The 18,053-nt window shown below is 43.9% G+C and overlaps 1 protein-coding gene across 3 annotated transcripts in view; it reads left to right on the forward strand.

The window, feature by feature from the left end:
* col12a1a (collagen, type XII, alpha 1a) overlaps window positions 1-18,053 on the forward strand; it is a 394,452-nt gene that overhangs the window by 342,417 nt on the left and 33,982 nt on the right. For all 3 annotated transcript variants that reach the window (XM_063055440.1, XM_063055439.1, XM_063055441.1), the window contains 5 exons: window positions 129-182; window positions 745-798; window positions 2,605-2,658; window positions 6,284-6,355; window positions 8,053-8,088. In XM_063055440.1, coding sequence (XP_062911510.1) covers window positions 129-182; window positions 745-798; window positions 2,605-2,658; window positions 6,284-6,355; window positions 8,053-8,088 — 270 coding nt within the window. The remainder of the gene's footprint in view (window positions 1-128; window positions 183-744; window positions 799-2,604; window positions 2,659-6,283; window positions 6,356-8,052; window positions 8,089-18,053) is intronic.

Below are 18,053 nucleotides of genomic sequence, written 5' to 3' on the forward strand. Positions count from 1 at the left end.
GAATCTCATCCTTGTTAATTCTATCAAACCCCTTCCTATAGTGTTTACTAGTGGGAACACAGTGACTGCAAGGACCAATTCAGGGCGATTTTGTTTTTCTTACTGATGTGATTTTCTATCTGTAACAGGGACGTCCTGGAATGAAAGGAGACGCAGGTGAACCAGGGTTGGCAGGACGACCAGTGAGTATTTTCTATCTCTCCTTCATTTGGTCCTAATTATGCAAAAGCTGGTGAGCCTGTAACACAGGACCACTGACAAAATAGAAGTACTTAGTAATCTTTGCATGAAGTTATTTCAAGTTAAGAACTTCTGTACGGCCTAGCGGGTGCAATAGTTCAGTATTGCTCAACAGCCACAGTCTAAGTTATTGCTGAACTCTTACATCCACACATCCCCTAACATATTACAATCCATTGCAAAGCTGAGTTCATGAAACAGCTTGAAATGCATTGTACACAACATAGAGAGCACTAGAATATTTTAAATAAGTTTATTGACCACTCACTGTACACCTGTGAAGGTTGGAGGTGGAACAATACAAAGGGACCATATCCTCAGGCATTCAGTTTGTGAGAAAAGGTGGTGTCAGTGTTGAAGAAGGAAGGTATAATGCACTGTATTACTTCTATAGTCTTATGCTTTATATCAGATGAATAATAGGGAGTACAGGAACTACTTTTTAAAAAAAATTAGGGTTTACTTTACTGGCAAAGATTGATTGAAGCATTTGTTTGTTAATAGGGATTAACTGGCCGGTCCGGCCCAGCAGGTACACCAGGATCAGACGGCCCACGGGTACGTACCTCTGCAGTTCATTAAAAACACTCCGAATGTTAACTCGCTGTTCCAGATTATTTGTTGAAGTCATTACATAATGGGAGTGCTCAGATTTTCTCCAGGATTTAATCCAATTGATAAGTGTAAGAGGCACTGACCAGGAAAGAAGAGACAGCCATGAGGCAAATAAGGGTCTCAGATTTCTTTATTTGCTCCTGCATCGTTTCTGCATCTGCACATTACTGCCAACATCCTAGGTGCTTCCAACACATCTGAACTTCTGGTCAAAGTAGATCTGAATGGTATTAATGATGGAAAGCTTAATCACTTCAATGCTAGTTTCTAGGCATCAATCAAGGGAGGCTGGGAAGAAGAGGGACTAAAGGAGTTGCTTTTGAATGGGGCCATTTGGCTTCAAGAACAAGCTATGATGGGGTGGAGGGGACAGTGCGGGCCTATAGACCATCAGACCATTAGATACAGGAGCTGAATTAGGCCATTCGGCCCATTGAATCAGCTCTGCCATTTCATCATGGCTGATCCATTATTCCTCTCAGCCCCAGTCTCCTGCCTTCTCCCCGTATCCCTTCATGCCCCGAGTAATCAAGAATCTATCAACCTCTGCCTTAAATGCACCCAAATATCTTGGCCTCCAAAGCTGCCTGCAGCAATGAATTCCACAGATTCATATTGTTAAAGAAATTCCTCCTCATCTCTGTTCTAAAAGGATGCCCCTCTACTCTGAGGCTATATCCTCTGGTCATAGACTCCCCCACAATAGGAAGTATCTGCTCCATGTCCACTCTATCGAGAGGTGGAGTGTGGAGTTTTTGCTAGCTGCTGGCTGTGCAGAACCTACTCTCTCCCTAGTACTACGGAGGCTGCAAAGAAAAGAGTGTCAGGACCATTACAGAGCTGCTGAGTGAGCCTCCAGACGGCCATGGATCAAGAAGTGTTACCCGTGGATCAGTGCTGCTGGGACACATGCCAGGGTCTGATCAACCATGGCTGAGTCGCATGGGCGATGGTTTCTGATGGTGAAAGACCCTAAACCCCCAATGACCCAAGGTTGCATCACTGAAGTTGTATCCCAACACATCCTAGGATGTATCTCAGCATCATGAAGAAGTGTTGTTGCTCTGATTTTGATTGGATCTCTATGTCAGCAATCTACAGGTGGCCTTCGTAGTTCCCACTGAAGTAATAGATTTACTAAACCTATCTAAGTATGTGTCCACCTGCTAACTGACCCTGTCTGCCTAAGTCTATCCCTTTCCTTTGTCTTGGGTAATAAGACAAGTAGCTATAAGATCCAATACAATTCTTCAAAAAAATCGTGGTTCTTTTTAATGTATATCCAATTTCACCAAAAAAATAAATTTTTGTGCCTTTACTAAATACAGGATTATGAGGGTTGTAGATAGAGTAAATATAAGCAGGCTTTTTCTGCTGAGGTTGGGTGAAAGGAGAACTAGAGATCATGGGTTAAGGGTGAAGGGTGTAATTTTTAGGGGCAACTTCTTCACTCAGAGGGTGGTGCGTATGTGGACCGAGCCACCAGCAGAAGTTGTGGATCTGGGTTTCATTGCTAAATTTAAGAGAAACTTGGATAAGTACATGGATGGGAAGTGGATGGAGGGTGATTCTCCAAGAGCGGGTTGATGAGTTAGGCAGAAAAACAGTTTGGCATGGACTAAATGAGCCAAAGGACCTGTTTCTGTGCTGTAATTCCCTGTGACTCTACTTTTAGTGGGTACTTGATGCTAAAATGGTGAAAGATCTTATTTTGGTATTATTCAAATTATATATATTTCTATTCCTTAGGGCTTCCCAGGTAAAGACGGACCAATTGGTCCACGTGGACCACCAGGGCCAATCGTAAGTCATGCCTTAAGAATTAACTACAGTTGTTTAATGTCTTTACATTACACACTGACAATGTGGTTCACATTAAAACATTTCATGTTGTAATGAACAGTTAGCCAAGTGTGTCTGCCTTACCTCAATCCATCCATGTAAATCCACAGCCCATACCTCTACGTACATTGGAGACATATGGTGAATTGTTTTGGTGAAAAGTAAGTTAAAACAAAGTCGCAGATGCTGAAAATAGGAAACAAAAACAGAAAGTGCTGGAAAACCTCAGCAGGTCAGGCAGCATCCATAGAAGGTGAAGCTGTGTTTCTGATCAAAGATTGTTCATGTGATTGGCAGTAGAGATGTTCGTCCGGGCAGTTCAGAATGTGGCAGTGAGCAACGAGTAGAATAAATGGTTGCAGTACTTCACCAAAAGCAGAATTTCCCAGTGGCCAAACATTTTAATTCTGTTTCCTATTCCCATTCTGATATGTGGGTCCTTGGCTGCCTCTTGTGCCAAGATGAGGCCACCCTCAGGGTGGAGGAGTAACACCTTATATTCTGTCTGGATAGCCTCTGTCCTAATGGCATGAATATCAATTTCTCCTTCCAGTTAAAAAAAAATCCCCCCTCCCCTCTTCTTCTATTTCCCATGCTGGCCTCTTACCTCCTCGCTTGCCAGCCACTTCCCCCTGGGTCCTTTTCTCCTTCTCTTTCTCCTATGGTCCACTCTCCTTTGCCTTCAGATTCCTTCTTCTACAACCCTTTACCTTTCCCACCCACCTGGCTTCACCTATCACGTGCTAGCTATCCTCCTTGTCCTCCCCCCTATCGTTTTACTCAGGCAACTTCCCCCTTCCTTTGCAGTCCTGATGAAGGGTCTGGGCCCTAAATGTCGACTGTTTACTCTTTTCCATAGATGCTGCCTGGCCTGCTGAGTTCCTCCAGCATTTTGTGTGTGTTGTTTGATGGTATTTCAAAATTGTTTAATATCATTCCCTGTACATAAGTGTAAAGGAAACACTTGTTTCCTTTGGATCTGATGCAGCAGAAAATATAAACAACAGAATAATAATACCAAAAACACAGTAAGTATAAATCCATGAGATAGCTTATATACATAGATTAATTATATGTCCATAAAATGAGACCAGACACAGGAGTGTTTGTACTTACCGTGACTGACAGGAAATGATAAAGTAGTGGTGGCTGGGGGTATGGAAGAGTGAGTTAGTGGGTGGAGGTGTTGACCAGTCTTACTGCTTGGGGAAAGGAACTTCTTGAGTCTGGTGGTTCTAGCATGGATGCTACACAACCATTTCTTTGATGGAAGTGAGATAAAAAGTCCATGAGCAGGGTGGGTGGGAGCCTTCATGATGTTACTGCCCCTGTCCAGTATCTCTCTGTGTACCTGTCCTTGATGGCAGGTAGGCTGGCACCAGGGATGCGTTGGGCAGTTTTGAATACCCATTGGAGAGCCTTTCTGTCTGCCACATTGTAGCTTCCGTACCAAGCAGCGATGCAGTTTGTTAGGATGCTCTCTACTGCCTATCTATAGAATGATGTGAGTATGGATGTGCAAAGTCGAACTGTCTTCAGCCTCCTCAGGAAATGGAGGTAGTTTGTGAGGACAATGGTCTGGAAACCTTTCCTTGTGCCATACTGTGGGTGAATCCACACCAGTTTTATTTAACACCAAGGGAATAAATGATCCTCTAGCATTCTCAAAATCCAGTGCATGTGTTGATATCAGGAATCCTGAATCTTGTTCGGAAATTTGCATGTGAAATGAGTGGGATTGCTAAAGGCGGCTTGGCTCTCAGATAGTGCAATTTGCTGTTGGAGCTGGAAGAGTCAATGGAAAAACCTGTGTAGTACTGGTGGGAGAGTGAGGAATCTGGGCACGGGAATGCTGGTGCACCATGCACTTCTGTCAGGAAATGGTACCACCCACCACACACACAAAGAGGTAAAGAACATAGGACATATAGAACTGTACGGTACAGGCCTTTTGGCCCACAGTGTGGTGCTGTGCTTTTAACCTACTCCACAATCAATCTAATCTTTCTCTCTGACACAGCCCAAAACCCTCCACTTCTCTTTCATCTATGTACATATCTAAGAGTCTGTTCAACGTCCTTATTGTATCAGATTCTTCCACCACCCCCTGCAGCGTAGAAAATAAACTACATGATCCAATTTCCAGGGAAGTATGTTGATCCACTGTTGACCTCCTATCTTCTACCTTAAAACATTTCAATACAGGCCCTTTGGCCATGATGTTGTGCTGTCCCTTAACCTGCTCCAAGATTAACCTAACCTTTCCCTCCTACAAACCCCTCCACTTTTCTTACATCCATGTGGATATCTAAGAGTCCCTTAAACGTCTGTCATGTATCAGCCTCTACCAAAGAAAACAAGCTAATTTTTCAAAGTGTGAACTTGGACACATCTTCACCGCTGCTCTCCTCAGGAATAGTCCAGGTAGGGCCGACACTTTAATGCAGGAGCAGGCCTTCAACCTCTGATTGCTTCCAGATGGAAGCCAATTTCCTTTTCATTAATATCCATAAAATGCCTCGCTGCTTGGTAGAATCTCGAACACAGTAAGTCTACAGAAAAAAAAGAAGTTTTGAGCATATCGTACCACTGGAAGAACTCAGCAGATAAGGCAGTATCTGTGGAGGCAGAGGGATGGTTAATATTTTGGGTTGAAGCCCTACCATTTCTCTTTGCTCTGGGTTACTCCATCTGCAGTCTTTCTCTGGTATCTATATAGAATATCCTGACTGAACCAATCTGCCAAGCAAAATCCATGATTAACCATTCTGTACCACATTATTCCCACGGCTCTCAATTAAACCTCAAATATCTATTCAATTTTCCATTAAGAAATGCAGCCAGCTATGCCTCACTAGACCCTCTATGATCTGATAATAAATTTTGAAAGTAAAAGTCAAATTATATTTACCATATACTGCCCTGAGATTTATTTTTGTGTCGACATTTACAGGAAAGTAAAGAGATACAATGGAACGTATTAAAAACTGTACATAAACAGAGACTGATGGACAACATATGTGCAAAAGAAGATACGTTGTGGAAATTTAATAATAAATAAATAATACTGAGAGCATGAGTTGTAGAGTCCTCGAAAGTGAGTCTGTAGCTTGTGGGTTCAGTTCAGTGTTGAGGTGAGTGAAGTTATCCATGCCCATTCAGGAGGCTGATGGTTGTAGGCTAGTTACTGCTCCTCTACCTGGTGCTCTGGTGCTGTGGGACTGAGGTTCCAGTATCTCCTGCCTGATCGTAGTAGTGAGAAGAGAGCATGGCCTGGATAGTGAGGTTCTTTGATGATGAATGCTCCTTTCTTGTGGCAGCACCCCTTGTCGATCTGCTCAATGAAGGGGTGGGCTTTGCCTGTGATGGACTGGGCTTTATCTACCACTCTCTGTAGACGTTTCCATTCCTGGGCATTGGAGTGTCCATACCGGACCGTGATGCTATCAGTTAGGATAATCTTTAAATCTGTGATTTTGCTGTTCATAACTTCACATTCTAATTACTTGCACATACTGAACTACCTTGAACAGAGCAACCATCTTCATTCCAGACTGCTAAAGTTCACTGCTTCTTTGTATTTCAGGGAACTCCAGGTAACCAAGGTCCCCCTGGTCAACCTGGTATTCAAGGAAAGCAAGGTGTCACAGGAGTGCCGGTAAGTGGTCCTCTTAAGTAATTCAATATCCTGGCCCAGACTAAGCCTAACTCATTTGCAGCAGGCTTGCTATATAGGAACTGTGAATCTTCTGTCTTCAACAACTTTACTCAAATTCTATGCTTAAAGTGGAGACCTAAGCATAGGTAACATCTTACAAACATCCCAGAGCTCTCTGTACTTGTAGCAGACAGACATGAAAGAATTATTGATTTAGTCTTTTCTTGTGTCAAGTGGCAAGAGATTGAACTTAACACGGAGTTCAAGGTATTTTGTGGACATTCAGATATTTGTTGTGTGTTCAGAAGACAAAGGAACAGAATTGGGTCATTTAGATAATTGAGTCCGCTCTGCCATTCCATCGTGGCTGATTCATTTTCCCTTTCAACCCCATTCTCCTGCCTTCTCCCACTAACCTCTGTGGTATTTTATTTGAAATTCTCAAAGTCCCTGCTGACATTTAAACATTTTCTAATATGCATTTCTCCCAAATTAAATATTTAGCTATAATTCTGTGATTATAATGATTTAAAAGCTTAATATTTAATGTTAAGTACAATAAAGGGGAAATCATTTTGAAATAGAACATTAAACCCGATCTGTTCAAATAGTTAAATATTCTCCATGTATTTTCACTGCCTGGTATTTCAGTCTGGGTGTTAGCTTTAGATTTCTATATATGTGGAAATGTTGGACCAATTCACTAAAGGCTCCACTCCAATACTGAAAATAATTCCAAAGCCTTTATGATTCTCGCCTTTCACAGTTTCAACATATGTGTGTGTGTGTGTGTGTGTGTGTGTTTTCAAACTGTTTCAAGTTATTCTTGGTAGCTTGACATGGTTGGATCATTGCACTCTTTTCCAGGGAAGGTGGGACCTGTACGAAAGTGGCAGTTTGCACCTGAACTGGAAGGGAACTAATATCCTAGTGGGAAGGTTTGCTAATGCTGCACGGTGGGGTTTAAATTAGAGTTGCAGGGGAATGGGAACCAGAGATAGTGGAGAGGTTATGGAAACAGACGTTGGTAATACCTCATTCGAAGTCAGGAATCAAAAGGTTGAGCATGTTGTGACAAGTGCCCTGAGCTGCATATATTTCAGTGCAAGAAGTATCGTAGGAAAGGTGGATGAGCTCAGGGCATGGATCAACACCTGGAATTATGATATTGTAACCACTAGTGAGACTTGGTTGCAGGAGGGCAGGGCTGGCAGCTCAATATTCTGGAATTCCATTGCTTTAGACAAGACAAGCCGGGAGGGATTAAAGGAGGAGGGGTGGCATTATTAGTTGGGGAAAATATCATGGCAGTGCTCAACAGGACAGTCTGGAGAACTTGTCTAGTGAGATGTTGTGGGTGGAAGTGAGGAATCAGAAAGGTATGACCACATTAATGGGGCTATATTATAGACCATCTAATAGTCCACAGGATTTAGATGAACAAGTTTGAAGAGAAATCGCAGACAGTCTAAGAGTCTCTTAAATTTCCCTAATGTATCTGCCTGTACCACTACCCCTAGCAGCGTGTTCCACGGATCCACCACTCTCAGTGTAAAAAATCTACCTCCGACATCCCTGCTATACTTTCTTCCCAATTATGCCCCATCGTATTAGCCATCTCTGCTCTGGCTGTCCTCTCTATGTTTCCTCTGTACCTCATATAATGACCTTCAAATGAGTTTCTCTTTGCCTTTCAGGGAAAAATGGGACCAAAGGGCGATAAAGGCGACCGGGTAAGTGCCAACTGAGTATTGTATCTCAAACATTTAAATTGCAACATCTTGAAAGCTGACTGCTCATTTCTACTGAGTCTGCTGCAGCGTCTGACACAGCTTTATGAGTAGAGTACCTCAGAACGTGGTTATGGGCAATATCTTAATGAAAAGGATAGGCTGGGATGAGCTGTAAGCTTAAACATTGTGTTGCCTCATCACAAGAGCTATTGAAAGCCATATGTTAATAGTTGTTATTAGTCCCAACACTGATCAGAATCAGAATTATTATCTCCGGCATGTGACGTGGAGATAACTTAGCAGCAGCAGTTCAATGCAATTCATAATATATAGAAGAAAAAAAAACAAAATAATAATAATAAATAAATTACAGTATCTGTATATTGAAGAGATTAAAAATTGTGCAAAAAACAGAATATATATTAAAAAAGTGAGGTAGTGTCCAAGGGTTCAATGTCCATTTAGGAATCGGATGGCAGAGGGGAAGAAGCTGTTCCTGAATCACTGAGTGTGTGCCTCCAGGCTTCTGTATCTCCTACCTGATGGCAACAGTGAGAAAAGGGCATACCCTGGATGCTGGAGGTCCTTAATAATGGACGCTGCCTTTCTGAGACGCCGCTCCCTGAGGATGTCCTGGGTACTTTGTAGGCTAGTACCCAAGATGGAGCCGACTAAATTTACAACCCTCTGCAGCTTCTTTCGGTCCTGTGCAGTAGCTCCCCCATACCAGACAGTGATGCAGCCTGTCAGAATGCTCTCCACGGTACATCCATAGAAGTTTTTAAGTGCATTTGTTGACATATCAAATCTCCTCAAACTGCTAATGAAGTATAGCCACTGTCTTGCCTTCTTTATAGCTACGTCAATAGGTTGGGATCCGAACGGAGCGTCCAGGGAGGGGAGCACCTCTGGTGAAGGGGCTTGTCATGTCCATTCTGGGGCAGCTCACCCACCTTTGGTTCTCACTCATGTGCAGCTCTCACCTATGTCTCCAAGTAAGCGGTTTGCATGCAATAGTGCCCACATCCCTGTAAACTGCTTTGACAGGCACGCTAAACCAGGTGAGGGTAGCCGGCAGGCCTCATACCCCAGTGAGATGGGGACATACCTGTCCTAGCACGTGAAGTCAGCCCTAGTAGACTGGGTGGATCACATCTCAAGTGAGACCCAATGGCCAGGAATGTGGTGCTGCAATGCTCCATGCAAAGCAAAGAGCAGGACAAGACACAGAAGACGTCATGGGCATCCACTGCAAGCAAGGAAAACACCAGTTAGTGACTCTTGTTTGTACCACTGGCCTCAGACTCCTGAGACCTGGAGAATGGAACTGCTGCAGTGCATTGGCCTTTCAATGTTAAAAACCCTCCCACACAGGTTCCCTTGACATCCGTGTGGTAACACACTAATCACAGCCTCTCACCTCTTCTCCTCTCCTGCCCTCTGCTTTTCCACATCTCACCTCCCAGCTTCTTACTTCATCCCTCCCTCCACCCACCTGGCTTCACCTATCATCTTCTAGCATCTCCTCCTTCCACTCCCGCCACCTTCTCCTTCTAGATTTTCCCCTTTCCTCTCCAGTCCGGATGAAGGGTCTCAGCCCAAAATGTTGACTGTTCCTCCAGCATTTTGTACATGTTGCTCTGGACTTCCAGCATCTGCAAAATCTCTCGTGTTTATAATGACAGCTGTTTTCTGTTTGTCAGCTGGTCACTCTATTTTCCCTCAGTGAGAGAAAGCCTTTGCTGCCAGGTTAAAAATTTGAAACTTGCTGTCCCAAAGCAGTTCAGAATGCTTTTACTAGAAGAAAACACATAAACTGAATGGCAGCTCAACAACGTCTCAAAATTATGAGGGGCAAGTAAAGAACATTAACTTTGCCGATGTCCCCACACCTCGTTAATAAATTTGAGAAATAGTGTCAGCATTAAGTAATTTCCCAGATCTCCCAAGCAGGCTTTGAAATCTCAACCACTGACTCAGGGACAAAAGCGAAGTAAATCAGGGATAAAACCAAATGTTTATCCACGGCAAAATTCATCTCCCAAGATGAATAATTCCAGAGTAAAAAGATTCAAGGATCAAGATCGTTTAATGTAATTTCCCGTACACAAATGGAGAATGAAATAATTGTTACTCCAGATGGGATGCAGCACAAAAAACAATAAGATAAAAATCATATTAATAATAAAAACACAATAAATACATATACATAAGATAGCAAAGTAGTGGTGGTGGGGGATGAAGTAGCTTAGTGGGTGGAGGTATTGATCAGCCTTACTGCTTGGAGAAAGTAACTGTTTGTGAAGCTTTGCATCTCTTGGTAATTGTGAATGCTTATTTAAAGTCATGGCCTTGTACAACTTAGCCCATTATGTCCTTTGCCCGTCTACTTGGTTTGCTGGCATTAGGACCACATTCAGCTGTGTTGTGTCTGTTTAAACGTTTGCTGAAATGTAGTAGTTCAAATTCAAGTTTAATCATCATTCAACCATACACAAATACAGCCCAATGAAATAGTTTTTCTCCGGGGCCAAGGTGCAAAACACAGTACCAACAGCACACAGCACGAGGCACATATAGCACAGACAAGGCAGCAAGTAAACATAAAGTCAGGCAAAAAAAATGTACTGTATAACCCAAGTCCCTGAGTGACATATCTGAAAATTGATGGCTTCTGGATGTGATCGAACAGCAGAGGGCAGCACTGATGGGACCAGCTCCCAGCTGAGAGTGGATGCATTGCTACACTGCCACTGGCATCTCTTCCCCTGAACTGCTGCAACAAGCAAGCCCACTACAACCGAGGCCATACAGCTTCCCCGCTGTCCCTTGCGCCAGTAAAGAAGGGGAAACAGATTTACAGGATTTTACATTATCAATGTCCAACAGGGTCTTGCGATCACAAGAGAAGCATCAAAGACGTTCACTTACTGTTAGACTACACCAGGCTTTTGCACACCGATTCCAACTCCTGTAGCAGGCAGTAACAAGGACCGCACCCAGCCCCTCCACGATCGAGCAGCTCACTGATGAGGTTGACCTGCAGTACCAGTTCTTAACGTCCAGCATTGTCCTACTATCATAAAGAAGATGTTTAAAGAAGACAAAAACACCTTGGGTTGGCCCCAGAGAAACTACTGCACCCGATTGCACTGCTCGCTCATTGGAAATTGGAAGAAGTGCGCAATCTTATGGGTTGTATCTGATTCCATCATCTCCAGTGACCAATCGCAATCTGTGTAAATGAAGAAGTTGCCCTCAGATTCGATTTAGCTCTCACCTTAAACCTGTGCTCTTGTTTATTGATATCCCTGTCATGGGATAAAGGGTTTTGATTACCCTTGTGCCAGTCATGGCAAAACACTGACAAAGAACATGAAGGCACATTACCGGCCATTTGGCCGACAAAACTCTGTCGAATCTAACCTACTCTAAGGTCAATCTCACCTACGTAGCCCTGCATCACCAACATGCCTATCTAAGATTTCTTAAATACCCCTATGGTATCTGCCTCTACCACCATCCCTGGCAGGACATTCCACCCACCCCAATCTGTAAGCGGAGCAGAATCACCCTTCACCACAAGGCATTCAACCTCTGCCGGTGCTGGGGCACTCTTCAGCACAAAGTCACACCCCAGAGACCCCTGACAGCCGCCCTATAAATTAAAGTTATGCCCCTTTGTATCAGTCATCGCCTCCCTGGCAAATTGAGCCTGTATACTTCGGTCTGGTCATCCCTCAGCCCCCTCACGCTAGGCAAAACAAAGCCAGCCTGTCCAGTCTCTCCTCAGAACTAAAGTCCCCCAATCTCCTCTGCATCTTCTCCAGTGCACTCGTGTCATGAGGGCATAATAATTAGCGTGACACCATTACAGCTCGGCCGGCGAAGGTCAGAGGTTAGTTCCAGCACCCTCTGTGAGGAGTTTGCACCTTCTCCCTGTGACCGAACAAGTTTTCCTCCAGGTGCTCCGGTTTCATCGCACATTCCATGGACAATACTGGTTAGCAAGTTAACTAGTCATTGTAAATTGTCCTGTAGTTAGCCTAGTGTTAAATTGGTGTATTGCTGGCCGATGAATCAATCAATAAACAAATAAACAAACAAACAAACGAAACAATTTGGAAGGGCACACAGTGCTTACAAATATGAAGCAGGATGTTGGTGGTGGAGAACTTGTAAATGATGAACATCATGGATGGGGAGGGAGACATTCCCTTGTTGCAGAGGAGTACTGATTTTCAGTCAGAAAGAAAATACATTCACAGCTTTTCTGTCCATACCTCATTTTCCCTGGAGTGAAGGATGCTGAGGGTGACCAGATAAAGTATAAAAGATCATGACTGGCATAGATAGATAGGGTAGGTAGTCAAAACATTTTTTTCCCATAGCGGAGTTATCAATCAACAAGAGGGGATGATAGGCTGACTCACTACAACACACGGGTAAAGAAGTCAGCAGGTAATGGAACTACCTATGGACAATCAGCAACTCAGGACATCAGTCACACCACACTCAATCTTTTCATTCCTGACTTTATTTGAGGTCTTAACAACATCTGTCTCCACAGTCTCTCCACTTTCTGTTCTGCAACTCTGGTTCCCAACCCCCTGCAACTCCAGTTTAAACACCTCCCCACCCCTGTGCAGCACCAGCAAACCTTCCCGCTAAGATATTAGTCCCCTTCCAGATCAGGTGCAAACTTGTCTCCTTTGTACAAGTCCCACCTTCCTTAGAGGAGAGCACAATGATCCAAAAATCCAAAAATCTCCCTCCTACAACTCCTTAACTACGTGTTAAACTGCATGATTCTTCCAGTTCTAGCCTCGCTTGCACATGGCATCCTGAGATCACAACCCTGCAGTGTCTGCCCTTTAACTTAGCCCCTAATTCCCTTTGCAGAACCTCGATACTCTTCCTCCCTAACGAATACATACATGGACCATGAACTCTGGCTGTTCACCCTCCCACCTAAGAATGCTGAGGACTCCATCTGAGATGTCTCGGACCCCAGCACCTGTGAAACATCATACTATCCAGGAATCTCATTCTTATCCACAGAACCTCCCTTCTACTCCCCTAACTAACGAATCCCCTATCACCTCAGCTCAACATTTCTCCCCTTTCCTTCTCAGTCACAGAGCCAGACTCAGTACCAGGGGCCTGACTGCTGTGACCTTTCAGTGCTGGGTCATCACCCCCAAAAGCATCCAAAGTGGCATACCTGTTGAGGGGGATGGCCACAGGTACTCTACACTGGCCCCTTTCCCCTTCCTGAATGTCACCCAGTTTCCTGTATCCTGCACCTTGGGTGTAACTACCTCTCTATATTTCCTATCTATTACCCCCTCAGCCTCCCAAATGATCCAGAGTTCATCCAACTCCTTACTGTTGATTGTTAGAAGCTGCAGCTGGATGCACTTCTCACAGTTGTAGTCGCTGGGCAAACTGGAGGTCTCCCTGCCTTACCACATCCCGTAAAGAGAGCATTCGTCTGTCCTGCCTGACATGTTAGTTGCTCTAACTGTGCACGTATAAGGAAGAAAACAATAAATAAACTGTAGGGAAAAAATTCTACCTACAGCTTTTTCAACTTCTCTGACTGAAGCCTCAACATCTTCATGATAGATCTGTCCACTTCTTGTAATGCCCACTCCAACAAAGCTTGTTCGGCTTGTCGCTGCCTTGTTTCAATTTGTTCTTGCCAATCAAACCCAATCACTGGTTGGCCGCTGCTCAAAACAGGAAAATGCCGTGAACTGATGCCTTATATACTCAAGTGGTGAACTTCAGCGAGCTTCTCATGCTTCAGGTCACTGGTTTGCTGCGATACAAAACACCAAACTGCTACAAATAGAAGCATTATGTACTCAATTGGTGAACCTGAGTGAACTACATATTATCTTGGAGAGGTTCTCTTGGATAGGTCATGGATCTACCTATCGATGGAGAGAAATGGACTGTCAGGAAGTTATGGAACAATCTATGGAGGGAAATGGAGAGTCAGCAGATCATGGAATCACCTATGGAGAGAAATGGACTTTCTGCAAGTGATGGAACTATCTGTTGTGAGAAATGGAGAGTCAGCAGGTGATGGATCTAACAATGCATGGAAATGGATAAGTCATGGAACTAACTATGGAGGGAAATAGACTATCGATGAGTCATCCAACTACTTATGGAGAGAAATGGATTGTCAACAAGTCATGGAACTATCTGTGGAGGGAAATGGACTGTCAGCAGGTTATGGATCTATCTGTGCATGAAAATAGATAAGTTATGGAACTATCTATGGAGAGAAATAGACTGTCAATAGTTCATGGATCTATCTATGCATGAAAATGGACAGATGATGGAGCTATCTATGGAGGGAAATATACAGGTCATGGAACTATCCATCAAGAAAAGTGTACAGGCCAAGGAACTATCTATGGAGATATAAACTGTCAGCGGGTCATGGGACTATTGGTGAAGAGAAATGGACAGGTCATGGAGAGAAGTGGAGAGTCAAAAGGTTAATGCAGCTATCTATGGAGGGAAATGGACTGTCAGTAGTTCATGGATCTATCTATGCACGGAAATGGACAGGTCTATTTCTAAGGAGAGAAATTGATAGGTCTTGTAAATTTCTATGGCAAGAAATGACAAGGTCATGAAACTTTCTATGGAAGGAAATGGACAGTCAGCATGTCATTGGAACCATCTGTTGAGAGAAATTAAAGATCAGAAGTAATAGATCTAACTGTGGAAGGAATTGGACAGATCATGACTATCTGTGGAGAGAAATGTGCAGTTAGTAGGTCATGGAACTTTATATTGAGAGAAATGGACATGTCTTGGAACTCACTGTGGAGAGAAATGGAAAGTGATATGGTCAAAATCTACTTATGGAAGGAAATGGACAGTTACCAGGACATGGTATGATCGAGACAGAGCGATGGGCAGGTCATGGAACTACGCACGGAGAGAAGTGGAACTTTGTATGGACTGAAATGGATAGGTCATGAAACTATCTGAAGAGCGAAATGGACAATCAGCAGTTCATGGAAATATCTGCAGAGGGAAATGGACAGGTCATGAACTTTCTATGGAGAGAAATGGGCAGTCAGTAGGTCATGGAATTATCTATGAAGAGAAATGGACAGGTCATGAAACTGTCAATGGAAGGAAATGGGCAGCCAGCAAATCATCCACACATCTATGGAGAGAAGTAGAGAATCAGCAGGTCATGGAACTATCTATAGAGAGAAATGGCCAGTCAGAAGATCATGGGCTATCAGTGGAGAAGAATCGACATTCAGCATGTATTGGAACTATCTGTGGAGAGAAATGAAAAATCAACAGGTCATGGATCTATCTGAGGAGGGAAATGGACTGTCAGCAGGTCATGGAACCATCTGGGGAGAGAAATAGACAATCCGTAAGACATGGAATTATCTATGGAGAGAAATAGACAATCAGCAGGCCATGAGGCAATCTACAGAGGGAAATGGACAATCAGCAGGCCATGAGGCAATCTACAGAGGGAAATAGACAATCAGCAGACCAAGAGGCAATCTACAGAGGGAAATGGACAATCAGCAGGCCATGAGGCAATCTACAGAGGGAAATAGACAGTCAGCAGGCCATGAGGCAATCTACAGAGGGAAATGGACAATCAGCAGGCCATGAGGCAATCTACAGAGGGAAATGGACTGTCAATTTTTCCCATTGAGACCTTTCATCAGGACGCTTGCTCCAGATTTCCAGCATCTGCAGTCTCTTGTGTCTTATTGAGCTGATTTACTATGTGAATAGAACATAGAATAGTACAGCACAGTACAGGCCCTTCGGCCCACAATGTTGTGCCGACCTTCAAACCCTGCCTCCCATATGACCCCCCACCTTAAATTCCTCCATATACCTGTCTAGTAGTCTCTTAAATTTCACTAGTGTATCTGCCTCCACCACTGACTCAGGCAGTGCATTCCATGCACCTACCACTCTCTGAGTAAAAAACCTTCCTCTAATATCCCCCTTGAAATTCCCACCCCTTACCTTAAAGCCAGGTCCTCTTGTATTGAGCAGTGGTGCCCTGGGGAAGAGGCGCTGGCTATCCACTCTATCTATTCCTCTTAATATCTTATACACCTCTATCATGTCTCCTCTCATCCTCCTTCTCTCCAAAGAGTAAAGCCCTAGCTCCCTTAATCTCTGATCATAATGCATACTCTCTAAACCAGGCAGCATCCTGGTAAATCCCCTCTGAACCCTTTCCAATGCTTCCACATCCTTCCTATAGTGAGGCGACCAGAGCTGGACACAGTACTCCAAGTGTGGCCTAACCAGAGTTTTATACAGCTGCATCATTACCCCGCGACTCTTAAACTCTATCCCTCAACTTATGAAAGCTAACACCCCATAAGCTTTCTTAACTACCCTATCTACCTGTGAGGCAACTTTCAGGGATCTGTGGACATGTACCCCCAGATACCTCTGCTCCTCCACACTACCAAGTATCCTGCCATTTACTTTGTACTCTGCCTTGGAGTTTGTCCTTCCAAAGTGTACCACCTCACACTTCTCCGGGTTGAACTCCATCTGCCACTCCTCAGCCCACTTCTGCATCCTATCAATGTCTCTCTACAATCTTCGACAATCCTTTACACTATCCACAACACCACCAACCTTTGTGTCATCTGCAAACTTGCCAACCCACCCTTCTACCCCCACATCCAGGTCGTTAATAAAAATCATGAAATGCAGAGGTCCCAGAACCGATCCTTGTGGGACACCACTAGTCACAATCCTCCAATCCGAATGTACTCCCTCCACCATGACCCTCTGCCTTCTGCAGGCAAGCCAATTCTGAATCCACCTTCCTGCTCCTGACTTCCACCCATACTAACTCAAAAGAGGATCCTGTTACATTACCCACCCTTTCTGTAGTTGTAATAGTATCCCTGACCAGTAATGCCACCCCTCATCCCCTTCCACCGCCCCCCCCATCCCTTTTAAAGCACTGAAATCCAGGAATATTGAGAATCCATTCCTGCCCTGGTGCCAGGCAAGTCCCTGTAATGACCACTACATCATAATTCCATTTATGTATCCAAGCTCTCAGTTCATCACCTTTGTTCCTGATGCTTCTTGCATTGAAGTACACACACTTTAGCCCTTCTACCTTGCTGTCTTTACACCCTTTATTCTGCTTCTCTTTCCTCAAAGCCTCTCTATGTGTTAGATCTGGCTTTACTCCATGCACTATACTTGCAGTTCTCACATGACCTTTATTCTCCTCCACCTCACTATCTGCCCTAACGCTCTGGTTCCCCTCCCCCTGCAAATCTAGTTTAACCTCTCCCCCACCCCCACCCCCCCGGAGCAGCACTAGCAAACCTTCCCGCAAGGATGTTAGTCCCCCCACAGTTCAGGTGCAACCTGTCCTGTCAGAACAGGTCCCACCTTCCCTGGAACAAGGCTCAAATGTCCAGAAACATGAAGCCCTCCGTCCTGCACCAACTCCTTAGCCATCTACTTAGCTGTATTATTTTCCTGTTTCTAGCCTCACTAGTACGTGGCACGGGTAGCAATCCTGAGATTGCAACCCTGGAGGTCCTGTCCTTCAACTTTGCACCTAACTCCCTAAACTCTCTTTGCAGGACCTCCTCCTTCTTCCTATCCACATAGGACTAGTGGCAAATGGACATAATAATAATTTACTCATAGAGTTCTTTTTGGACTGATGATGCAGTTCAAAATGCTTCACAATGGGATAAAGGACAAACATGAAAATAAAATTAAAAATAAAAATAAACATGAAAATAAAAGACAAAAGGACATTAATTAAAAGCAAGTTTAAATAAATAGGTTCTGAGCTGGCTTTTAAAAGTGTCGACTGAGTCCGCATCCCTTATAGTTTCAGGTATTGAATTCCATAGTTTAGGAGCGTAGTTTAAAAAAGCTGACCTGCCAATTATCTTTTG

This window comes from Mobula hypostoma, chromosome 8, assembly GCF_963921235.1.
Source record: "Mobula hypostoma chromosome 8, sMobHyp1.1, whole genome shotgun sequence".
NCBI lineage: Eukaryota > Metazoa > Chordata > Chondrichthyes > Myliobatiformes > Myliobatidae > Mobula > Mobula hypostoma.